At 34.4% G+C, this 26,081-nt stretch overlaps 3 protein-coding genes across 5 annotated transcripts in view; 2 read left to right on the top strand and 1 right to left on the bottom strand.

Annotated features, from left to right (window-relative positions):
* The first annotated feature begins 369 nt into the window (after window positions 1-369).
* Window positions 370-2,900, top strand: lrrc20 (leucine rich repeat containing 20). 2 transcript variants are annotated; one of them, XM_028476707.1, is made up of 5 exons: window positions 370-444; window positions 1,308-1,390; window positions 2,057-2,206; window positions 2,300-2,467; window positions 2,560-2,900. In XM_028476707.1, the coding sequence occupies exons 2-5, from the start codon at window positions 1,321-1,323 to the stop codon at window positions 2,694-2,696; spliced, it is 525 nt and encodes a 174-aa protein (XP_028332508.1). In that variant the 5' UTR covers window positions 370-444; window positions 1,308-1,320; the 3' UTR covers window positions 2,697-2,900. The 2 variants fall into 2 exon arrangements, with proteins under 2 accessions (XP_028332508.1, XP_028332507.1); XM_028476706.1 differs by having other exon boundaries at window positions 376-444; window positions 1,303-1,390.
* Window positions 2,901-4,778: 1,878 nt separating this feature from the next.
* On the top strand, window positions 4,779-8,597 carry ppa1a (inorganic pyrophosphatase 1a). Its single transcript, XM_028476179.1, has 11 exons — window positions 4,779-5,007; window positions 5,118-5,182; window positions 5,264-5,317; window positions 5,626-5,745; window positions 5,824-5,910; window positions 5,974-6,100; window positions 6,165-6,292; window positions 6,449-6,534; window positions 7,682-7,751; window positions 8,365-8,404; window positions 8,470-8,597. Exons 1-11 carry the CDS (start codon window positions 4,947-4,949, stop codon window positions 8,496-8,498), a joined length of 867 nt encoding a protein of 288 aa, XP_028331980.1. The 5' UTR covers window positions 4,779-4,946; the 3' UTR covers window positions 8,499-8,597.
* A 4,494-nt stretch (window positions 8,598-13,091) lies between these two features.
* Window positions 13,092-26,081, bottom strand: part of LOC114481385 (testican-2) — a 36,974-nt gene continuing 23,984 nt past the window's right edge. Inside the window, exons 4-11 of one of the 2 annotated variants that reach the window (XM_028476180.1) lie at window positions 24,914-25,028; window positions 21,963-22,065; window positions 20,082-20,196; window positions 18,369-18,488; window positions 18,080-18,301; window positions 16,261-16,323; window positions 14,762-14,899; window positions 13,092-13,831 (exon numbers count right to left, since the gene is read on the bottom strand). In XM_028476180.1, coding sequence (XP_028331981.1) covers window positions 13,695-13,831; window positions 14,762-14,899; window positions 16,261-16,323; window positions 18,080-18,301; window positions 18,369-18,488; window positions 20,082-20,196; window positions 21,963-22,065; window positions 24,914-25,028 — 1,013 coding nt within the window. In that variant the 3' untranslated portion in view covers window positions 13,092-13,694. The remainder of the gene's footprint in view (window positions 13,832-14,761; window positions 14,900-16,260; window positions 16,324-18,079; window positions 18,302-18,368; window positions 18,489-20,081; window positions 20,197-21,962; window positions 22,066-24,913; window positions 25,029-26,081) is intronic. The other variant, XM_028476181.1, reaches the window with a different exon arrangement.

The following is a 26,081-nucleotide window of genomic DNA, read 5'->3' as shown; positions in this document are numbered from 1 at the left end:
TTGGTTGGGGCAACGTTCGCATTAAAGGTAATGCATGTACATTGAAAAGAAATCATAACTTACTCATTTCTCAACCGATTTTTATGCGGTTTACTTTATTTACAAATTCAAAACATGTGCTATTAATACAGAACATTTGATTAAAATAATAAAACGCGGAATATTATTCCCAGTTTCCTTGTTTAAACTACGTCTAATTTTACAATTGTATGCAGCACAATGTACATCAGAAATTCTTGAGTTATTATTTATTATCGTGCCTTCTAAAACAATGTAAAGCCCTGTCACTTAAAGAGTAGTGTGTTATCTACACTTTTACATCTATGTTCCTGCCAAGGTAATCACCAGTTAACATGTATACCACTTTAACTGTAACACCAATGCTAAAAATACACTGTCGCATAGCTGGGCTGCTTTAGCGGCTGTTTCTCGTTTCCATTGTGGGTGAGTCTAGTCCAACATGTCATTTATTTCTCTTTTTGACTGTTTAAAACAAGATAATGTCGCTTCAAATTGTTTCCAGATAAAGAAGTGAAGATTAGAGCCCAACATGTGTAATAACAACACTGTAGCTTATGATATGGTTAAGTTGCTCTTTATGGAACGTTTATTTATTAAAAAAATAATAATAAAAAAATCACTATAGGTATCAAACATTATAAATGTTTTGCCCCCGGGTTTTGTAGCTGCTTTATAATTTGAAATCTCAACTATGTATATGTTTATTTAGCTCTGACTCTAGTGTTTCCTGTCATTGTAGTCTGTGATATTGGTTTGTCAATGAGATTTAAATATATAATTGATTTATTTCTGTATTTTTGAACATGTAAAAACAATACATATGAAATAGTAAAAATGATATATAATAAAAGTAGAATTAAATGGGATTCACGTGGCTTGTTTACACTGATCAGAAAGAAGAATAGAATACTACTGTCATCATTACATCATCGTTTCCCACCAATCAGGGCAAACCTCCATTTGGCCTCTGATGGATTTATATCTTTATATGAAAAATGATGCATGTTTCTACCCAAAGCATCATGTTGCCTCTTCCTGTGGTTGTGTTATTTAATTCCTGGATAAACAATGTATGTATTCAACCATCTGCATCAGAAATCAATGACTCTTTTCAAAATGGGAATTCACAAAAATATGTTTGTTTGTTCCCAGGAGCCACATTGTTACAAGTCATGTCAGCATTTAGAATAATGACCAATCTGAGCATTAATATGGGAAAGAAAATGTGTGTTTTTGGAGCCATTTTGTGTATATTTATTATTTTATTTTGTTTGTTTCCAGAACAGTTACATCACAACAATGGCTGAGGCAATCGCTAATGTGGCCCGAAGGATAAATGCAACTGTGGAGGAGGGCAAAGACACCTTGGGTAAGATTTTAGTATTTGTCTCTCATGCCTTTCTGCTTTTATTTGGGCCACAAATGTCAAACTCAAGGCCTGCATCAGAAAGCAAAAAATAAAATATAAAAATCAGAGAAACCATGAATCATTGTGTAAATTACCAACAAATTCAGTTGCAGATTCTCAGCTGATGACTTTATTACAGGTTTATCCTGTAAATGAATATCTTTAAAATAATACACAAATGAATGAAAACTCCATAATATTAGCAGGGTTCACATTTTGCCAATGCTTTATCACATGGTGGCAGTAATTTTCATCTCAAATTGTTTAAAGAACTACATTTTTCTTAAATCCTGCAATTTTCTTTAAATTATTCCACAAAGGTTCCCCAAATGACATTAAAAAATGGCCACAAATCAGATAAATTGAAAGTGAAGATCCTGCAGGGACTGATATCTGTCACTTATCGCTTTGATTTTTATCATATTTTATTATTTATTTATATGTGGAACTAAAGCACAATAATAATGAAATGACTAATTTTCCCTCCTAAGATAAACTGCTCTATATTTGGCTCCTGAAGTTGACACTGATTCTAATTCCACCAACAGGGGGAGACAAAATATCAATTTAAAAGTCATGAAATTTATGTTGTCAAAAAATAAATCAAATCATTTTGTTTTTCTGCAGATTTGTCAAACTGTAAGCTGATCTCCTTCCCAGACGGCGTGTTTAAGGTTTTGAGAAGTGTTTCAGAGAACATCTATGTGATCACTTTGGCTGACAATGAAATGAAGGCGATTACAAGCAAGTTTTTCTCTACGTTCACTAATATGAAAGGTACGCACACTATCAAATGTTGATTTTTACACTTTGGTCACATCATTAATGTTGAAACGCAGGTGTTTGTGTGTTTAAATAAATATCTGACAGAACTGGACCTTCAGGGTAACGTTCTCACCAAACTGCCGGATTCTGTGGGAGAACTGGAACATTTAACCAGCATCAACCTGTCCCACAATAGCTTCTCTGTGTTTCCTGATAAACTCTGTGAAATAGCCACGCTGGAGAGGATCAACCTGGAAGGAAACAGCATCACAGGTAATAATAATATATATATATATATAATAGAATAATAGTCTACTGTCTGAAAAGAAAAGTTTGAGTTCACGTTGTTGCTCTCCACTCAACAGAAATACCTGTGGGGAGGTTGTCTACCATGCCTGCACTGAAGTGGATCAACGTCAGATCAAACCCGCTGGATTCCAACACACTGGCTGCTCTAAAATCTCCCCACACGTTTGACATTTTGTCAACCACAGAATCCTAAAATGTGAATATTTATTCATTTTTAGGCAATGTTTTCATTCTCTTTGGTGCCTCAAAGATGCAAAAAAAATAGTTAAATATGGACGGTGCCTTTTCTTTAGTCCTTTGGCTGATCATGATGTGCAGCTCTTTTGAAATGTTGATGCATTTTGAAAAAAATAATTAATTACATGAGGAACAAATAAAAACAATACTGTACACTTTTTGCTGTTTTTATCATGATTTCTTCTCTAGATCAGTGGTTCTAAACCTTTTTAACCCCCAAAATAAAGGTTCCATAGATCGGAGACCCTCCAAAATAAAGGTTCCAGAGAGCGGGGACCCTCCAAAATAAAGGTTCCAGAGAGCGGGGACCCTCCAAAATAAAGGTTCCAGAGAGCGGGGACCCCCACTGTAGCTGAAGGTGGTTGAACACAGACATGAACATTGAAGAAGAGTCATGTGGAGACAGGACCATCTATAATTTTTGGGGTCCATCCATAAAGTCAGTAAAATGATGGTCTATTGTTCTATGAATCTGTGATAACCACATTTATTTATTCATCTGAATAATATCCACTGTTATCCAGGAACATTTATTATTATTATTATAGTCATCTTAAAGATGGAAATCCTGGTTTTAATCACTAATAAAATGGTCCAAAGTGACCAAAAAAGGTGGTGAAATGGGATTTTAAAAACCAAAGTGTCAATATTGGCTTAAAAGTGGCAGAAAAGTAGGAACAATTAGTTTAAACTGGCAAATAATATGCATGACAAATGGTGAATTTGGTTAAATTGGCAAAAAAAAAATAAAATCATGAAATCTGGTGAAAAGAGGTTAAAAATGACAATAATGGGTCAACATATGTGACATTAGGTGGAAAAGGTTATAAATGTTGAAAATATCTGGAAAGTGTTAAAAATGTGCAGAAAAGACATTAAAATGTGATGTAGAAGTGTCAGAAATGTAGCAAAAATACATTGAAAGGAGCAAAAATATGGTAAGAAAAAGTGATTAAAATATGTTCTTTAAATGAATTCAAATTGATCCCATAGCATTATAAATACATATATGAATATTAATAAAACAAAATGGAAAAATAAAAGTTTTTAAATCTTAGCTTCTGAGTCTCTTTGTTTACAATACTTTGATCATATTGAATATAATTTATTTGTGCTTGATCCCAGTCATGATTTGCAGCTTGCTTTTATATCAAATACCATAATATGTTGCTTACATTAGTTAGAGAATAAAACCAAAGAGGAACTTTTCAAACCAGGAAAAACATTTTAGCAGTGCAGGTCATGTGACTCCATTGCTGGCGAGACTGTGACTTCACTACATATATATATATTTAAAAATCCTCCATAAAAGCTATAATATGGTTACAGATGGATGTATTTCTCCTGTTCTAATGTATAAAACCTTCTATGTATGAACAACAGCCTAGTTTATTTGTTCAAAACCAACATTCATGGAGAACTTTTGGTCACACTTTATTAGAAGTTTTATCCATAAGGCTGACATTACAGTGTCATTAGCATGAATACGGTGTCATGAAGGATGTCATTAGGTGTCGTTCGCTAACTTATGACACCTTTGGAGCCATGTTGGAATTTTGTGCGTTAGTTGGAGGATCTAGTGGAGTTAGGGTTAATAATGACAGCTTAATGTCAACCTTATGTTTAAATATTTAAGTAAAGTTTTCACAGTGAAGGACTCAGCATTAATACAAATATGTACAAAAATGTAGTTTTTAATGCAATATTGGTTTATTTCATAAGTGAATTGTTGCTAAAGATAAATCTCTATAAGGAGGTTATCAAACGAGTGTGAAGAAGTCTCAACATGAACAAACTGTAATCCTGCTGTAATTGGTTTATGGCTAACACCAGTCGCCTCCATCTGTTTTTTCCTCTGAAAAGAAGCTTTAAGAGGCACATCTTCACAGGATGGGATGGAAAATAAAACCACTCCACACGCAAAGAAGGTCCACACTTCACATCACAGCTTCAGCGTTCACGCAGACGCCATGACAGAGAAATCAGAATCAAAAGTACAGTTTAAAACAACACAAGGATTGTTATTGGTTAGTGACATCATGACTCCATCATCACACTCCTTTATACCACTACAGCCATGTTGTCAGGTCTCTAACCTTGAGCTTAAGCAATGCGCATGCCTCAATGAGTGCCCGTCAGGCTGGAGCTTAGTCCTGTACAAATAGTCCACAGCCTCCATAAAAAGAGCTTCATCTGATCAACAGACATGAGCGTTACCGTGGAGGAGCGTGGCAAGCCAAACACTCAGGACTACAGAGTGTTTTTCAGTAAGATCCACCTTTTAGATTCATTTATATAGTGTTTGTGTTTGGTATAATGACTGAATATCAGGCTAGTTTTCAGATGTAACTGCTAATTATCTGTTTCATCTGTACAGAAAACTCTGAGGGCAAATACATATCTCCCTTTCATGATATTCCCATTTATGCAAATGAAGCACAGGTAAGTTTTCTCTGTCGTACAGTGCAGGTCTGATGTAAAGGCTTCTGTAGAAAAACATCATTTATTTTTATCTCGTTGCAGAACATATTTCATGCCGTTGTGGAAGTTCCAAGGTGGACGAATGCAAAGATGGAGGTACAGTTTTTATGCATCTAGCAAATAAATATACTTTCTGTTTCATTTTCCACAAAGCAAATCAGTCGATATGATTAGAAACATTAAACAACAATTAATCACAACAAAGTGAAAAATGTATATGTTTGTCACAAAACAGATTGTACTACACACAGTGTTAATCTCTGATAATGTACACAAACAAGGTAAAAACTAAACTAAACAAAAACCCAACATTAAACATTAAATATTATATTTTGGACTATACAACAATATAGTAATCAATCTGTTCTGATCCATAATAACCTGATTCTGAATCAATCTCTCAGATTGCCACCAAAGATGCTCTTAATCCATTAAAACAAGACGTGAAGAAAGGGAATCTTCGTTATGTAGCGAACGTGTTTCCACACAGAGGATACATCTGGAATTATGGAGCTATTCCTCAGGTTTGTTACATTACATCCCAAATCAATCATATACTGTATGTATCAATGCGATTGATTATATGTGATTTATCACGGCAGACATGGGAAGACCCCAACCATAAGGACAGTGACACGGGATGCTGCGGTGATAACGACCCCATCGATATATGTGACATTGGAAACAAGGTACACACACCTTCGTTTGTTGTCATTTTGGTACATGTACATCAAAGCACTTCCAATTCTTAGGTGTGTTCCCGTGGAGAAGTGATCAAAGTCAAAGTGTTGGGAACGCTGGCTTTGATCGACGAGGGCGAAACCGACTGGAAAGTTATTGTGATCAACGCTGAAGATCCAGAAGCTGGAGACTTTAACGGTGAGAGTGAAGCACAATCTGCATTTGTGAACAGTGAAATAGTTTCACTTTTTATCTGTTGCAGATATTGACGACGTGAGGAGAATAAAACCTGGTTATTTGGAGGCAACGGTGGATTGGTTCAAAACATACAAAGTCCCAGATGGAAAACCTGAAAACCAGTTTGGCTTCAATGGAGAGTTCAAGGACAGGGTAACATTTAGTTTGTATCACGGCTTTAAATATCAGATATAATGTTATGGAAATCAACTTTAGAATGTTTACAGTTCAGTTTCTGCATGTACGTATAGTATACAACGTTTTAACCTTTCACTCTAAGATGTTTGATTTTATTTTTACATTTTCAAGGACTTTGCCATCAAGACTGTGAAGAGCACTCATGAATTTTGGAAAGCACTCGTATCCAAGGCAACCAGTACAGGAGAGTTAAACTGGTAAGTGTTTAACAGAAAGTCATTTTATGTACTCAGAAGTTTTATATCTTTGAGTTCAGCTCAAGAAAAAAAAAAGATATGTTGCTTTTATATTTTTGTTCAGTGCATGTGTTGATCCTTCTTATTCCTGGGGGCGCTACTTCCTGATTATGGACACGTTATGTTACAACACACACAAAAAGATACTTTTGCTCAAATTCATTCACGGCAAGAGCCCTGAATCAAGGCCGGATTAACCATATGTCCAGGGGCCGCGACCTCTAAAGGGCTGTGACCTCTAAAGGGTCCGGGGCAGTGAGGGTATAAGGAAATATCTGGTTATCTTTTGCCGCCCAGAGCCGTTGCACTGCTCACGGCCAGGAGGGTCAAAGCCAGGTGACGCAAATCAACCTCTACGCAACTCAAAAAATGCAAACATGGAGAAACAGTTGATGTAAATGTTTAACGTTGGCCTTTCTGGTTAAACTGTGACGTTAGAGGTTGTTTTCTGAGCAGATGACACTGCATTTGATTTATTTTTCCTTCCTTGTGATGACTCAATGAAAATGCTGTAATTGTTTATTGTTATTGAGAGAAAACTAAGGTTTACATTGCACCACATGATTGTCCTGTTGAATTCTGAGGTGAAAAATGAGCCGAGCAACAAAATAGTACTTGATCCAATCAGATTCTGGGTTTTATTTTCCTCTGTGATGACTCTATACATTCAATACATCTGTGTTGTTAAATACATACTGGATGTTACTTATTTATTTGATCTGAAAATGGAGGACACTTCCCTCCCTCTCTGATGGGTTGATTTTTCCAGATGATGCTGATGTGTTTTATTTTCATAGCATCATGTGTGAGTGAGGGGCTTTGACAAGAGGACATAGTGGTGCATTTATATTTCTATGAACATTAAACATCTGTACATCAATATGCACTTGATGACAGTTAGATATTGGTGTATTTATGTATATTAGTGGAATGCATTTATTCTTTTGCTATATTATAGTAATCCTGTTGTACAGTGAAGTGTTAATCTGGCCCCGCCCTGAATGTAGACTAAACATCTGTATGTTAGTATGAAATAGCATTTATTTACTTTGTGGTGTTGTTTATTGTATAAATGGATTAAATGTGTGTTTTCTATCTCATCACTCAGCATGAACACCAGTGTTTCCAACAGTCCTTTCTTCTGCTCCGCTGCAGATGCTGACGCTGTGGTTAAGTCTGTATGTTCCTTTTATGACATATTTTAAGACCTCATTACATTGGCTTGTTTTAATAACACATTGTATTACGTGTAGATTTCAAATATTTGTATTAATAAAGACGATCCGAGGGCCAGCACTTAAAATAATGACCAATCTGAGCATTAATACAGGAAATAACAAAAGCTTATTTGTCATTTGGTATTTTTCCTCTTGTTTTATGTATTTTTGTTGTAGTTGTGTGTTTTTGGAGTCATTTTTGTGCAATTTCTGTTGTTTTATTGTGTATTCTCTTGTAATTTTGTGTGTTGTTGGAGTCATTTTGTCTACTTTTTTGTCGTTTTGCATTTCTGGAGTCATTTCTATGTATTTTTGTTGTCCCTTTGTGTCCTTTTCTCTCATTTGATGTGTTTTTAGAATCATATTGTGTATGTTTGTTGGTGTTTTGAGTTATTCGAGTCATTGTTGTGCAATATCGCCTTTTTGTGTATTCTTCTGTATTTTTATTGTCCTTTTATGTATTTTTAGAGTTTTGTGCATCAAGAAAGTTATTTTTTAATATTTTTCTGAGAGTTTGCTTAAGCTGATTGATGTATAGTTTTAATTTCTAATGTTCATATTGTTTTAAAATTAGGCACCAGCTTTGGGAGCTGAGGATCCTATTCCGAGCTCAGGTGTGTTTGTGTTTTTATTTTTATTGTTTTATGACTGATATTGACCCTCACCTCTTCCTTCACAGTGAACAAATGGTTCTACTACGAGAAGTAAGAGCATTGGATCAAACATCAACATCTCATTAATGTTCTTATGTTTACCTAAAGTTAATGTCAAAGATATTTGTTGTTGTTTTTTTATTCAGGCCAGGAGAAAAAAAACATTTATCTTACTGTAAAAAATAAATCTATAATTTTCAAGCTTCACTAAATCCTGCAATAAAGTCTTAAGTGTATTTCTGCAGTGTTAGTGGTTTTTATCTGCTTTTATCATTTATTAAATTACACACTCGCACACACTAACCTTTTTGCTACTTTTAAGGAAGAACCTTCTGATGTTTTTAACATACAGTAACAGTTTTAAAATTGTACCTGGCTGCATAAACCTTAATAATTGATAATATAGCAGTGCTTTAATGTTCATACAGTAATATAAAAGTATTATGAGAACCTTTCCCATGTACTTCCTTAGTCAAATAAAGTTGTTTTCTTTTCGTGTACATATACTGTACCTAATGTTTTTAATGAGATCATTATTTTTTTTAAATATTTGAAATACCAGCTTTAACCCTTACGTTTTGACCTCTGAAAGCATTTTAGCGTCTCATCTTAGTGATAATTCCTCTTCTTTCCTTCACGTACCGACTCATGTTAAATCTGCAATAATTATTGTGCAACATTATTTTGACCTTTTCAAAGGATCAATTTCTCACACACACATTGACTCGTAACAATCCCATTGAACCGAACTCACACTACACTCAGAAAAAGTCAAACACACTTTCCTGCTGAGTCATGTTTAATATTTGACTTCAGTCCTGGCAGTTTTCCACATTTTTCTCCACAAACTCTTTTTTTTGTTTTGTTTCTGGGTTTAATTTCAGACTTGGTCCATTTTAGCTCCGGCAGGTTTTTATTTTTATTTTTTGTAGTTATTGTTGTCAGTCCGTGCAGGATCTTTACTTTTAACTCATTTGATTTTGTGACTCATTTTTATGTAATTTGAGGACATTTTGTGGAATAATTCAAGAAAATCACATGATTTTTGAAAATGTTTTAGTTCTTTTAATAATTTGGTTTACACGCACTTTTTAAAATACTGGAAAGATGAGCACACAGTGGGAGTTTATCACTACATTTATAAAACTAGTCTTTTCTCCCTCCTTTGAGACTCGTCCACAGAGGAATGTGTCTCTGAATGATCTGAACATGATTCGCGCTGGAGATTTATATGTGTTAAAAAAACAAGGCTATGATGAAGTTTTCACACTATATCATTAAATCCTTCCATATGAAGCAGGGAGAGGACATCAAAGCCCCTGAAGGTAACATAAAAGTAAGCTGCTGAGTTGCATCGCTTGTTATTAACGTTACATCAGCTCTGATTATGAAACAGAAGCAACTGGAACAAAGATCTGTTTGCATCACTGTTACGTCACTGATTATTTCTGAGACAAACGTCTTAATTGAAAATGTATTAATGAGTTTGTCACAAGACCCTGAGGACACTTTTGTGTAGCCTCCATCTAGACCACATGCATCAAACTCAAATCATATCAACTCATACTCTTTACAGCGTCAAATTCAAGGAAGTAAAAATGACAGAAAAAACAATAAACATTTTGTAAATTACAGATTAATTTAGTTGTAGTTATCTCAGCTCCTCTAAATACACAAATTCTATTAAAATCCACAATATTTGCAGACTTCAGACTAACATCATATAACAGCAGTCGTTTTTAATCTCAAATTGTTGAAAGAAAGAACCCAAATTATTCCATGGAATTTCCCCAAATTCCCAAAATGAGGGAAATTTAAGTGAAAATCCTGCAGTAACTGATATAATCACATACTTTATCATTTATATATTATTTATATGTGGAAGTTCAAACCAGGGCACATTGATGTTGGATTTGCTCTTTTTACCTAAAATCTGTGGCCCTTTAAAACTCAAACATGTTTGGTTGTTCATCATCACCTTTGTTCTAACTGTAACTGTACTAACGCAGAGGAAGTGATGTCATCTGGGTCTGGAATGTCCTGGTTGTTGGTGGGTGGGACACAATCAGTGTCTGACACCTCGTCATCGTCACTAAATGCAGGACTAACTGCCATGACAACACTCACTCTCTTACTAAACAAATGCAATGGAACTATTATTATTATTATTAGGTAACCAATGCTCAAAATTACACATATTTAAACAATGTTTTAAGTAGTCTGAATCACTGTTTTATAAATGTTATAAAAATATTTAGCAACATTAAAACACAATGGTCTAAGTTTTATGATCTTCTTTATAAATAAATTGTGCTAAGTACCTGTTAGATGTTTCATGTCTAAAAACAGTTTAACCAAAATAAGTCATTTTTAGGTGAACAGAGCATATGATGATCAAACATTTTTCCTGCAGTAATTTCACTAAGTTATTCACAAACACAACATATTTCCTCACCTGGTACAACTAGTCAACTATAAAAGATGTGAGTTTGATCAACTTACCATGATTAGTTTAGATGTTTCAATCATAAATGTAAAGGAAGTTGATCCACATGAACATGTTTCTGATTACAGAGAAAACAGGAAGTTGGAGGCCTCCCAGGTCTCTGCTGATTGGTCAAATGTCAGTCATGTGACCTGTGATGTAATCTCTGTTGTTGATCTCACCTATAGGAACAGGACTGGTGCTAATTGTAATGTGTAAACGGTTTAACTAATGAAGAATCAGATTCTTTCAACCACTTTACAGTATTTTGTGTTTTTATTTTCCTCTCATGCCGTGTGGTCGTCAACTGCTGCAATTGTGTATTTCATTTTAATGTGTATACAGTAACTCAGTAACTAGTACGATCGTCGTACAAAAAAATGAAAGGAATTTGTTTTTGCAATATTTCAAAATCTGTCATAATTTTTTCCCACATGCATTTGTTTGCATTTTATGTTTAATCTGTAAATCCTGGGTATTTAATATTAAAGCTTCATTTAATCTTTTTTTGTATAGTTGTTGAAGAATAATTAAGGGAGAGAATTTGCGATATCCAACTTAATTTTAATTAAATAATGTAATAATCACATACATTTATGGTATAAACTTGGCCCTATTTATTTCAAACATTATTTAGGTGAATAAATGTATAACTCAATAACTAATTGCATGTTAATACAGCTGCAGAAATGATTTATTTTAATGAATGCTGTAAATTCTGTTGCATTAAAAGCATATTTTAGATTTTTTTCGACACTCATTATCACCAAACTTTATTAGATGAAAACAGAAACCAATTTTTTTTATAGTTTTATGATTGGAAAGCATTGAAAAGCATAAAAAACAACCTCCCGCTGGGCTCTAGTGCCTTTATTTGTAAAGTGCTCAGCCTAGAAGTACATTCTTTTTTTTCCACTTACATGCAATAACAAATCCATCAATAGCAATGAATGAAGACATGGCAACAGTATTTTTTTTTAAATACAAAATAACACAGTGTGAATTCAAGTATACACACAGAACTTCAAGTAATGCACTTCTTCTTCCTCATTTTTTTTTTTTTTTTAAATGAACACAAAATACAGCGCTTTGAAAAAAAACTGCACATTCTTCAACATGAGGAAGCAGAAAATAGTGACGAGTCACTTCTACTTAAATGACATTCTATAGGTTTCTATTAAACAAGTTCATCCATGTTGACATGTAGGTCCTGTAATAGAGATATATGAGCTAGATTTACACTAAGATCCTTTGAACTCTGCTTTACAGTTCATTTACGCCAGACTTTATGTACACGCCCACATCATCACATGGTGTTGAACACTTTGACACGTGTCATGGATGGACGTTTGAGGACATGAGTGATAAACAACATATAGCGTATTATTTACAGTTCCACGCTGAGTTCTCGTCCCAATGTGAAGTCACTATTTACTCCTATTAGTGATGCTTTGTTTCTACTCACTCAACAGTGGTGCATTAAGCAGCTGTTAAATGTGTCCGTCCACTGAGAAGTGCACGAGAAAACACTGTGAATGAGTGGTGAAGCAAATCTATGAAATAGATTAATAGTGAGTTAAAGCGTGACAGTAATTCAGCTTCACTAATGTCACTTTTGATTTTAGGTATGACAGCTTTATGCATCGAAAGATCAAATAAATAAATCTGCCTTTGGAACAATATTTCACAGATTTTGCTCTTGATTTTTCTTTTTTTTTTTTAAAAAAAAAAATAAACCTAAAGAATAATAATAAAAATAAAAAGAAATCAACAGATTTTTTAAAATAGTGAATGATTCCCTACATTTAGTCATGACCAGAGATGGACTGGGACCAAAATTCAGCCCTGACACCATGTAGAAGTCATGGTGTCAGGTCAGTTATTTTGCCAATAAATACCAATGTTTTCCTATTTTTGTCCATTTTTTCTACTTCTTTTTTACACTTTTATCCAATTTTTGTCCTTTTTTGTATTTTTATTTGGCCACTTTTCATCCAAATAAGTTAACTTTTGTCCAATAAATACCACTTGTTTAAGTTTTTTCCTACATTTTGCCTCTTTTTGTTCCACATTTTTGCCCCTTTTCACTATTGTTTTCCACATTTTGCTCATTTAAGCTCCTCTTTGCCATTACAAACCACCTGTTTCCTCTTTATTTCCCCATTTTTTGGCCACTCTTGACTGCTTTTGACCCATTTTAGTCAATTTACACTCCTTTTTTGCCACTTTTGAATCATTTTTGGCCACCTGTTAATACTGTTATGTCTGCCTCCACTCACTCACTCATCAGAAATTAAAACTAATAACTTGTGGTCCGGCCCACTTTGGGTCGACGATGGCCGGTATGGCAGTTTGCCAGTCCATCCGTGATCATAACTTAAAAACAAACTGCATCTCCATGCTTTAAAACAGCAGTGGTATTGATCTTTTTATCTTCACTAAACATACATTTACTGTCTGAAATACCAAACTGATGAATTATTGATCCCCTAAAGCAGTGGATAGAATACTTGAGGAATTTATGAAGAAAATGACTGTATTACGGTATCTATGCATAGATGGAGGGGGGTCAGTGAGACCTGGAGAGCAAAACAAACACATTTGTTTCTCTAAACACACCAACAGAGATTAGAATGAAGCCATTACACACACACACACACACACGTAAAGGAAAGAAAACTGGGCAACGTATCTGGACACAACCCACACAGTCCCATCCAAATAATCCCATTTTATTTTTAGCGGTTGTACCATAGCTGTCCACTTCTACCAGATGTATCCCCCGTCATCAGCCTCCTCTTCCTCCTCCTCTGCCTCATCCCCGTTGTCCTCCGCCTCCTTCTCCTCTTCATCCTCCCATCCCACGCCACTCCCAAAATCTCCAGAATAATCCACCACTTCATCTGGCAAAAAAACATCAAATAATGTAAAAAATTACAAGACATGTTATAGACGTAGGCACAACGAGTTATTTCTGTTTTTTTCTGCAACACTAAATGGAATAGTGATTTATTTAATTCATAAAGTGACACAACCATTATTGTAGAATTTAGTCCCAATAATAATGACAATAATGTAGAATTGTGCAATACGCAAAGGTTCATATTTTGTTTTGTAATATTTGTGATACATATATTTTGTTCACACCTAAATTTAAAAGTTTCATCCATTTTGCATTTGTTGCAATTTTAAAGTTTTTACAAGGTAAAAAAAATAAGGTTGTCCTGATATCGGTTCATTATTGGCAATAATCGGATTATATTGGACTGTATCTAAAATCTCTGATACATTTGTTTTTATTGGATTCATTGAGGTTATTTTTCAGGGTAATTTAATTTTTTTTATTTATTTATTTCCTCTTCAGTTGTAGAATATGTTTACATTTAGGTTAAACTAGTGATTATTTTGCACTTTAAAAATAAAAATTGATAGTATAAAAAGTATAAATAAATACAGTATGAATTGTACATCATCTATATTATATATTATCTACTATATATATTTTTCAGGGTGCTCTCATTTATTATTTTTAATTATTTTATTCCAGTATAGTCTATAATGTATTAAACCTAAGAAATATCATTCAGCAATATAAAATATATAAAAGTAAAGAAAAATATGTAAGATTTGTGCTGATATCACATCCGATCGATATCGATATTGGCCAACAAGCAAAGGTTGCATCAAACTGGAAGTAAAAAAGTGTATCACTGTTAAAAAGACGACATCTATAACCACCAGTGGCTTAAAGCAGATTGTGTTTGTGTAGAAGCTTCTTTTCTTCTGTTCAAAGTGTTCCACTTTTCTTTTGTTTCTTTATTTCGAGCTCTCACCACAGTCGGGGTTGCCATGGATTCGGCTGCCCATCATCTCTCCTCCGTGCGGGTCCACGCACCAGCACTCTCCTCGGCTCTGGTCACACTGCACTTTCCTGTAATAACCGTCCTCGTCACAGCTGGGGATGTACATTCCTGCAACGCCACAAGCACACGTCTGTTTCTTAAGTGTACGCACACACAAACGAGCACGCCAGCACACCTTGGTGATGAAGCTGTTAGTCAGCGCAGGATGCAGACAGAGAAGAAGTTACAGCAACATATGCTGCAGTGAATGTGATTTCACTGTCATGATGGTGCTCTGAGTGTGACATGGAAAAACATGCAGAACTCCTCCAGGACAATCTGTCAACCTAACAGCTAAGTTCTCTAACAAGCAGAAAGTCTCCCTGATGATGATGGTGATGATGATGATTCTCAAACACATATTTATGAGCTTCTTCAGCTGCTCCTTGTTTGATGACTTCATCAGACACACGGTACAGTCCTATATGGCTTTTCAGCCCCCAACCCCCAAAATAAAGGTCCCAGAGAGCGGGGATCCTCCAAAATAAAGGTCCCAGAGAGCGGGGATCCTCCAAAATAAAGGTCCCAGAGAGTGGGGACCCTCCAAAATAAAGGTCCCAGAGAGTGGGGACCCTCCAAAATAAAGGTCCCAGAGAGCAGGGACCCCCACTGTAGCTGAAGGTGGTTGAACACAGACATGAACATTGAAGAACAGTCATGTGGAGACAGGACCATCTATAAGGGGGAATAAAGGAGAGATTTTTGGGGTCCATCCATAAAGTCAGTAAAATGATGGTCCATTGTTCTATGAATCTGTGATAACCACATTTATTTATTCATCTGAATAATATCCACTGTTATCCAGGAACGTTTATTATTATTATTATAGTCATCTTAAAGATGGAAATCCTGGTTTTAATCACTAATAAAATGGTTCAAAGTGACCAAAAATGGTGGAAAAGGAGGTGAAATGGTTCAAAGTGTCAATATTGGCTTAAAAGTGACGGAAAAAAGTAGGAACAATTAGATTAAACTGGTAAATAATGGCCGTGACAAATGGTGAATGTGGTTAAATTGGTAAAAAATAAGCATGAAATATGTTGAAAATAGGTTAAATGTGACAATAATGGGTCAACATATGTGACATTAGGTATAAAAGTGGTGGAAATGGTTTATAAGTGCTGAACATGTCTTTAAAGTGGAAAAAATGTGTTGAAAAGACATTGAAATGTGATGTAGAAGTGTCAGAAATGGGAGAAATGTAGCAAAATGCATTGAAAGGAGCAAAAGAAAAATGGGCTCAAATTGTTCAAAAACAAATCTTGGGTTGTTTAAGGCGTCTGGTGACCCCCTCCCATTGTCTCACCACCCCAAGGTTGAGAAGCCCTGATCCAACAGGTTAACAGCTCTGATTTACAAAGACAATGTAGCATTGAAACAACTTTAAATATCACTTGGACTTTAACGTCTGGCTATAAAAAAGATCTTACCAGGTTCCTTCTTGGCAGCTTCCTGCACTTGGATCTTCTCCAGCTCAGCGAGGCAAGGTGGCTCTGTGGTGATAACATGTGATGACAGACAATAGCATCTTAATTCATTCTGCCTATAATAACACTGTTCACCTGTATCATATGCATAAGAACATATAGACTGTTAAAGAGCCTCCATAACACACACAATAATCCACTGATCTCTAAGATACTGTAAGCTACAGTGTTTTAGGAAGTAAACGCAAAGATGAATAAAGGAAATAGTTAACTTTGATATTAACTCCAGTATAACCCCTTTAGTTCTCTGATGTATTAGAATATCAATATATTAATTATAATATATAATGTTAACAGCTGACAGAGAGATATTGATTGGAAATCCAGGGCAATCCATAGCAAGTGATTTAAATGTCTGATCAATGAGACAATCAGTGTGAAAATGAGGTTATTTCCACAAATACCTCCTCCTCATTTAGTAAAGGTCAAACAGAGCAGATGTTGCACGTGTGCGATGCGGTAAATGTGAGCTCAGGTTATGGATGACATAACACCGCAGCCATCACGCTCCATCATTCTCAGTTTTACAGTGACACGCTCTATAAAACACCAGGAATCATCTCCAGAGGACACGTCTCTGACTCCAGGGGCTCCACAGAGTTCCTGAAGGGACAGATTTCTGCTTTTTGAATAATCCATAAACCATCTCCTCTTATTCTTTAACCTTTCCAACCACATTGAACATAAAAAGTTATTGACTTCTGTGTCAACAACACCATAATTTAGGCTTTTATATATTTATTTATATCTGTGGTTAGAGCCATTGCTCTTATTATTAGTGTAATAAATAAACACATAATAAATACACAACTAAACAACACAAACAACTAAAACAATTTACAAAACTAAACAAAAACAATATTCATACAGTCAGACCTAGTTCCAATTAACAATCAGATAATTGATTATTTAACAATACACATTTACAATATATCAATATACATATACATTTATAGATCACATAAAACTAATTAAACTTACCCTTTGATTATACATCATTATGCACCGAGAGCTGTTTTGTTAATAAATGTTATTTCAGTATTTTATTTTATTTCTTAAATCTAAATTTGTTATTTCTTGAATAATTTGTCTTGAAAGAGCATTCCATGTCACCATAGCCCTGTACGTACAGTACTTTTCATTTTATTAGTCTTTAGGTACAGTGAATCTACCTTTTACATTATAATTATCATTTTAAAAATGATGTTGTCATTCAGGTGTGTTCAGATCATTGACTTATCAATTATAATTTAACGCAAAACTGGGGAACCATGTTACAGTTCTACACATACGTAGTTAATAATTATTAAAATATGATTTATATCAAGCTTTCCCACATTTTACCTTTAAAAAAAATTAAATCCAGGGGTGTAGTGACATAAAAGACTCAGACACCCACACTAAAAATATTAAAACCTCTATTTTTATTGATTATGAAGCCTAACAAGGTAATCAATATATAGGAAATAAATTAGATGATAGATATTAGTTTATAGTGTATTTTACAGCTGATTTAGGACCTGTTAGCATTAGAGATGCTAACAGAAAGCTAACACAAGAGGAAGGTTAACTTTTATTAGCTGATTTATTTCAGGCTCAGTAATTGTGATTAATTGTTATTGAACTTTAGTAATTGAGAACATAATTGTAATTGACTTTCTTGGGATAGAAAATAATTGTAATTTAATTGTAATTGAACATGGGTAATTGAAAAGGTAATTGTAACTGACCCCAACCCTGGCCTGGTTTTGTAGAGTCTTACTTTCTCTCCAGAAGCAGAGGCACCACTCCGCCGTAGAGACCTTCCCGTCCTTGTAGCTGTCGCACGAGTTGAAGAAAGGTCGAATGCAGACCTCGTACTTGTCCAGGTTAATCGCAGCCAATTCTGTTTGATCCAGATACAGGTCGTTGTTGGTGTCCAACTTTGAGAACATCCATCCGATGGAGTCCTTGCAGCTGGCGACCAGACTTCTTTCCAGGACTGCTGGAAACAAAGGAGATGATGTGACGTGAACTTTGTAGAGATGTTGCAGACGCTGTGAGATTGAAACCTGAGGCGGTGCCAGGGCCAGGCTTGCCAGAGTTGTTCTGCTTGGAGTTTCCGTGGAGGAGTTGGAACCAGTCTTTCAGGCGGTCACCCAGGTCTGCCAGGTCCTGACCGGTGCAGCTCTCTGTGGATGAGAAGAGAAACAGGAAGTTCAAACAACAACAAGCTGGTCACCTGACCTGGAGACACACACACACACTGCTGTATAGGACGCTCTCACTAATAAATGACATACGCAGAATCAAAGACAATATTACATTAAGTGCTAATGAGAAACATTTCCTTTTCCTAGCGTTGGTCTTGGTCTCAAATAAAATAATTGCAGAGTCTGACATTTCCTCTGGTTGATCAATTGGCATTTTCTCCAACCCCAGAGTATTGGCAATCAATAGTGCTTGGGTGGATTGACTGATAGTGTACACTCTAAATAATTAATCAGATTGCATTTGAAAGGACAGTTAACCACATGGAGGATTATGTTAGTATTTGGTAAATATAATCCATCAGGGATTAAACCAGAGATGAATAAATCTCAAACTGACGTTAGATAAATCCTTAGAGCAGCCAAATACTGAACAGTTTATCTTAACAGATCTTATACAGTAAAATATGTAATTCAATCATTATTGTGTTCTGTTCTGCACTTCCACATATAAATAAATAATAAAATATATACGACACTTATAATATCATAACAGTAAGTGACAGATACTGTATCAGTCCCAGCAGGATCTTCACTTTACATTCATTTGATTTTGTGACAAATTCTTATATAATTTGGAGAAATTTTGTGGAATAATTTGAAGAAAATTGAGATGAAAAATAAGATGAAATGAAAATGAGTTTCATTGAATTAGTGAATTAATTTGGAGGTAATTTACGCGATGATTCATTGTTTCTCTGATGTCTTTGCTTTCTGCAGAGGGCTAAATTAGCTCTAAAGCAGTGTTTCTCAAATGGGGGTACGTGTACCCCTAGTGGTACGCAATGGTACTACAGTGGGTCTGTGAGAGAGAGAGAGTGAAAAAATAACAAATAAAGTGACAGGAAGTGATAAAAAAACTATAGAAATAAATCTGTTCAGGTGCCACTAAATCAGGGTTTTTCAACCTTGGGGTCTTGACCCCACGTGGGGTCACCTGGAGTTTAAATGGGGTCACATGATATTTCATAAAAATGTAAAATAATTTTTTTTTAATCATTATTCTTTTTTTTAAATTTAAACACAATCTCATACTTTCACTTTGTGAAATAATAAATATAGTTCAACTAAAATGAACTAGAGATGACTATTGTTGTAATTTGCACTATATAAATAATATGAAGTTGAATATGCAGGAATATATATATATATATATATATATATATATATATATATATATATATATATATATATATATTTGAGCTCAAACATGATCAAAAACTAATTCTAGAAAAGGATCCAAAAAGGTTGTGAACCCCTGCACTAAATACTGTTTATTTTCTCTTATTTACTTACTTATTTACTAAGATTCTTTACAATGTGTGTTATCAGTCGTTCATTCCATCATTATGATCTATAGATGTTTTTAAATAGTTTTCTGAGCAAAATGTCGTAGTCGGACAAAGGGGGGAGATGGATTCAGAAATAAGAGCCTAAAGTGTTAGAGAACCACTGGCCCAGGGGCCAGATTTGGCCCCCGGGCCAACGTGTGCCTTACAGGGTGAGGAAACTTGCCACGTTTGATGTCCGTGTTTGTGACGGTGACAGAAGCGGTGGCGCACGGGCAGAATCCAGTGCACAGGGCGCTGAGATGTTTGCCCGTGAGGCAGGCCTGCTGCTCCAGCTTACACTGTAAGTAGAGGTTCAAATATTTATGGTGTGTCTGACGCAGTGAAAAGGGATTTTGCTCATTCAGATGAGATGCAGCACTTAGAGAACCAGAATGAGCTGTCATTTCTCAGCCTCTCCTGCATTGCAAGGTCAGAATTAAAACATGGCCATGAATCAATAACGACTCCTGGCAGCAGTCAGTCTGCACGGTGGACCAGCGTCAGCCATCACTCACACAAAGTCTAGAACTCTTTACATGTTTGGATCATACAAAATATTATTTGTTCAAAAATAATCAGGAAACTTGACTTAAACATTAGTCTGGGCACTTATGTTGAATGTTAAAGTTTGTAAAATTGTTTATTATTAACCAGGCATTTCAATGATTGTTTAATGGGTTTTATGAACTTGTTTAATTTATGCCATGTTTGTTAAAATCCAATGATTAAAAGTAGTTAAAATAGTAGTTTAGAAATTATTTACTTTGCTTAAAACTGTTTAAAAATACCTGGGTTAAAGTATATTAAGTGAAATTACTTTTAACAAACTGATTTTGTTAAAAAAAAGAGTGGTTAAAAAAATTAGGATTAAAAATATTCGATTTGTTTCTTTGTCAATACTTGATAAATACTATTCACATGTTAAATATTGTTAAAATGCAACTAAAATACCAACAATTCAATTGTATAAGATTGGAAGACTTTGTTAGTAATTGAAGGTATGGTTATTAAAGCGTCTGAGTGTTCAAAAAAGTGCTATACAAGTTTGATGTTTTATTATTATTATTATTATTATTATTATTATTATAGTTCTTTCCAAGTCAAGAACAGCACACAATTAAGACCAACTTGACTCTGTGTGTGTGTGTGTCAGCGTAGCAGGAAACAGCACATGGATGGGATCACGTCAATGACAGTCACTTTTAAAAGACTATAGAGGGTTTTCACCGCGTCATCAAACAGGAAGTGGCCATATTGGAGGTACTCAGCAGGTAAACAAAGCAGATTCCAAATGTGGAACTAAAGGAAATGGTGAAATATTTTATCTGTGTCAATCAGTCAGAGCATGAAAAACATTTAGAGTTTTATAAACTGTTAAAAGTTAGAATAAATCATCAGAACAATGTCAACAGTTATCAGAGGAAAGGAGGAGCTAGTGGTTAGTGAAGCTAAACCAGGATCTACGAGGCAAACATCTGGACAACATCTGAATGTGTTCGTCCCATTTCTTGTCAGGTTAGAGAATTGTTGATATCAGCAGCTCTGAACTCATTTTATAGTGTGATGATAATAATATAATTCATTATTGACTTAATATAATCACATTTAATAACCTGCTACAGTAGCAACACAGATGTTAAAATGTAGAGCTAAAATGTAGAGCTGTATTTCTCATTGTATTCCAGGTCAAAGGTCAGACCTTTATCTAAATGATCCATATTGGGTTAAAACCAGGTAGTTGATCATATCAGGATACGTAATAGACAGAAGATTCTCCAGGTCGTCATTGATCTAACTCATATAGATCTGTACCACCAATAAACCATAACTTGAACAAATATCATGACCAAGTCCTTCCCTGTATGTCTTTACATCTATAATGTATTTTAAGGAGCTTTTCTGTGGTTTCAGACATTAATACATCACAGTGTTTACCTCTGAGTGCCTCCAATATGGCCGCACATCCGTGTTACTGTCCAGAACGTGACGTAGGTAAAAACCTTGTATAGAACAACTGAGGCTGTAATAAATAGTGAAAGCTTTGAGGCTTTAAATGTTCTTTCACCTCAGAAGCGTAGTTGTGTCCATCTGATCCACACACAGGGAAGGAGGCGGCCAGGGGGCAGGGCTTACAGCTGCTGTCATCCAGAGGACCCGCCTGTTTCAGTCTGAGAGGGAAAACATTACATTTGATGTTTATTAATTCTTTCAATTAATTTCCCACTTGGAATTTACTGTATATCACATTTAGAGGAATGTTGTTTCCAGGGTTGGGGTCAATTACATTTTTCAATTACAATTACCTCTTCAATTATCCATGATCAAAAACAACTCAATTACAATTACGGTGACTGGCATTTTTTACACTAACAATTAATTATTTTCCCTTGAAAGTCAATTAAATTCCATTCTAAATTACTAACGTTCAATTTCAATTAATCCTAATTACTGATCCTTTAATAAATAACCTTATTAAACGTAACCTTCCTCTTGTGTTAGCTTTCTGTTAGCATCTCTAATGCTAACGGGTCAGTTTGACTCATGTCTGTAAAATACACTAATAAATAAAATCTATCATCTAATTAGTTTCTCTTCCCTCAGTTCTCTCTTGTTAGGCTTCCTAATCAATTAATATATACTGTATATACTGTATATATATGGTATTAATATGTTTGGTGTGGGCGTCTGAACGCCAATGAATTCAATTAAAGAAAATAAATGTATCAGCCTCTAAATATAAATACATTTATAACTGGTGCCGTACATTACGTTTAATCTGATTGGTCGGTTATGATGTGATGCATTTGATTATGTCTGTTGATCATTTTAAATGAAAAAATAATAATTTACTCGATGGTTGGGTGTAGAAATATAACTAATTACTTCTCTTAAAACAACCTTAAGTAAAATGACTGATTTAGAAATATACTGAAGTACCCATAAAAGCTACTAAATTACAGTAACGTGAGTATTTGTAATCAGTTACTTTCACATCTGCTTAACACACGCATGGTTTCTAAGGAAGCAGTGAAAAAACCAAATCAGTTACGCTTGTTTTAAACAACTTTTTACATAAAAAATTGATTAATAACCGGCCTTGGTTGGTTTCTTGTAATTCTCTGACTTCATGTTATTCTGTGTGAGAACAATCATCAGCCTCTGCTGATGAAATTATGCTTGGATGCGTTATTATTATCCATTATTCAACTCAGTCACTCTGTGTTTCTGTAAATAAAGCACTTCAGTGAATAAGATAAATATCTGCCACTCTGAGATAATATTAATAATTCACTATATTCATTCCTTTTGGCTTTCAATCCTGCTCATTTGCTTTTATGAATGGTTGAAGGCATGGATATACTGTATATCTATCTATATATATAGATAACGCTGTGGTTTATCCTGCTCTGGTTATGTTTCCCATGTTTACAGATCTATAGACTGTTGATAAGTGACACCTCACAAAGTGCATGACTCCCCCTCATAAAAACACACAGTCATCACTTTCTTCTGCCATCTTACACATCAACACCAGACGAATCCATATCCGTCATGTGTCGAGACTATTTCACACATCAGCTGATCTATCGTTGTGTTTCTGACAACGTGGTCAATATTGGATTTAATATCCATCTTTTCACTGTTTTCATCTGCATTAGATTAGCTGCTCACAGCTCTACTGTGTAAATATGCTGATTTTTAAATTATCTGCTGCATATTGTTGGGAATATAGTGAAATATTTATTTTTTTGCTGAGAAATGCTTTACAGCAGATTAAAGACAAACCATACCATTAAATAAAGGATTATTTGACCTGGATGGATTTCTTAGAATTTATTTTATACAAAGAAAAATGCAGGCATAAGAAAATATGATGAAAAAATAACAAAGAATTAGAGTTAACTTGCAAAAAATAGATAACGTAGACGATACATTTACATAATTTCATCAAAAGATCTGTGACAAAAAGGTACTTTTTTATATATCCCCAATTTCCATAAATGTATGTCTTTTTTTAATTTATTTTTTGTCCATTGTTTTCTTTCTTTGTTCTGGTTTATTTAGTTTTATTTAAAGACATTTTATTTTAAATGCAGTGTACTTTTGATGACAGTTGTTGTCTGTGAAAATGACATTTTGTTTGATAATTAATGTAATAAAGTATATATATATATATATATATATATATTTGTTGATCTTTTTTGTATACTGTCCTTTTCGGGAACTATAACTCTGAATAATAATAATAATAACAATAATAATAATAATAATAAATTGGGCATAAAAGACAGAGGGCTGGACTGAAAACTTAAGAAGAGAGTAAACTTATATTTATAACTTATGGAAATGAAAGTTAATGGTTGTGATAATCTGTGTGTGAGTTTCCAAACTGATGATCTTTGTAGTTTTAGGTAATTAAACTAAGTAACAGTGTTTTATTATTAATGAACAGAGTTCATGATACATCATGCATTAGATCATATTTATATGTATACATATGTATGTATATATTTATATGTATACATATGTATCAGTTTTTGTTTTAATTATGTTTTTTTATTAGTTTTTGTATCTGGGTAGTATGTGTGTAACACTAATATTTCAATGCATAATCATACCATCAAGCTGTACTTGTGTACCTTTATGTTTCTAACAGTTGAAATAAAAAAAGTTTGAAAATAACATAACTTTAGTTGGTGAGAAAAAATATTTTTCATAGAATGTTTTTCATGTAAATACCTTAAACAGTCAGACAATAAAATGATCAAAATGTATCAATACTGTGTTTGTATTCTTTAATGAGAAAAAAAACCCAGATAATTGTCTAATATTAATCACAGGCCTCTAAATACCATCAAATCATAATCATATCGTGTCAGACTTTGTGACATCAGCAAACATTGTTCAGATAATTAATATCATATTGTATCAAAATGAAACAGGTGGTTTACAACAATGATCTTTAACAATATACAGAGTTAAAAATGTAGTTGTTTTTTAAAATCATCCTCTTACCTGTGCTCCGCCTTCTTGCGATTAACGCACATGGCCCTCTGGTAACCCTGAGCAACGCACACCTTATGGTGGCTGCATTTCACATTGTGACACGGGTCTTTGGTGGTATCCACGGCTGTGAACACACACAACAACAATTGAAACACAAGGTGTTCCACTCTACGTTTCTGCAGCAGAAGAACAAATGATGTTTTTTCATATGTTTTTAATCCCAGTAACTGGAGGAGCTCAGAGCATTCAACCTGCTGAAAATGATCTTTCATTTTCACAAAACACAGCACTAAGCAATAAAAATCATGAATCCTGGAATGAAAAGTGCGTAGACAAATGAGGGCATTGATTTTAAAGTGTGCAAAGCTAAAAGCCTGGCTGTCATTAGTGATGCAGCACTTTGTCAATAGTCTGTGAAGGAAGAACACCTGACAACGATGACTGAGCATCTTTTTCTCCTGGATTGTCACATCTCATCACGATTGTCACCAGCTTGTCTTTTCTCTCTCACAGACCGTTTAGTTTTCCTTTCTTCTATATCTTCTAGTGTTTGTTGTATGCTTTCCTCATTCCCTCTATCGCAAAATATCTACGTCATCCGTAGGTGGATGTGAACTCATCTCGTTTCATCCTGAGCTGAAGAATCCTGAGTTTGAGACTCAGTCAAATCTGGACAATGAAACTAAAATAAAAAACTAGTAAATACTCATTAATCTGTGAACAATACAATAATAAGAATTAGTTTGATTGTTTAGTCAGGTTGGTTAGAGGTAGTTTTTCACTCTATTTTGTATTTTAATATTTGTTATGGTTATTATTAACTGCTGATCAAACCTATGAGAGAAGAAGAAAACTTAAGGAGAAAAGAACAATAGTAACTTTTACACACCATGTAGTTTTTATTAAACCATTTTTGGATGCACAAAATAAAAGATACATACATATTCTGAGGCAGTGGTTCTGAAACTTGTACTCCTTTCTCTAATTTCTATATTTCTCAGAATAAAAAAACAGTTTGTGTTTTTTTTATTTTTATTACCAATAATACGTATTTTTAAATCCCCATATTTATTATGCTTTTATTTGTTAATTTTCTACTCTCTCTCTTAAGTACCCCAGTAGTGCCATCGCGTACCCCTTGGGATTCACGTACCTCCATTTGAGAAACACTGTTCTG

The sequence above is a fragment of the Gouania willdenowi genome, chromosome 19, assembly GCF_900634775.1.
Source record: "Gouania willdenowi chromosome 19, fGouWil2.1, whole genome shotgun sequence".
Classification (NCBI taxonomy): domain Eukaryota; kingdom Metazoa; phylum Chordata; class Actinopteri; order Blenniiformes; family Gobiesocidae; genus Gouania; species Gouania willdenowi.
The sequence above is the reverse complement of the archived record's forward strand: the minus strand, read 5'-3'. Positions and strand labels throughout refer to the sequence as shown.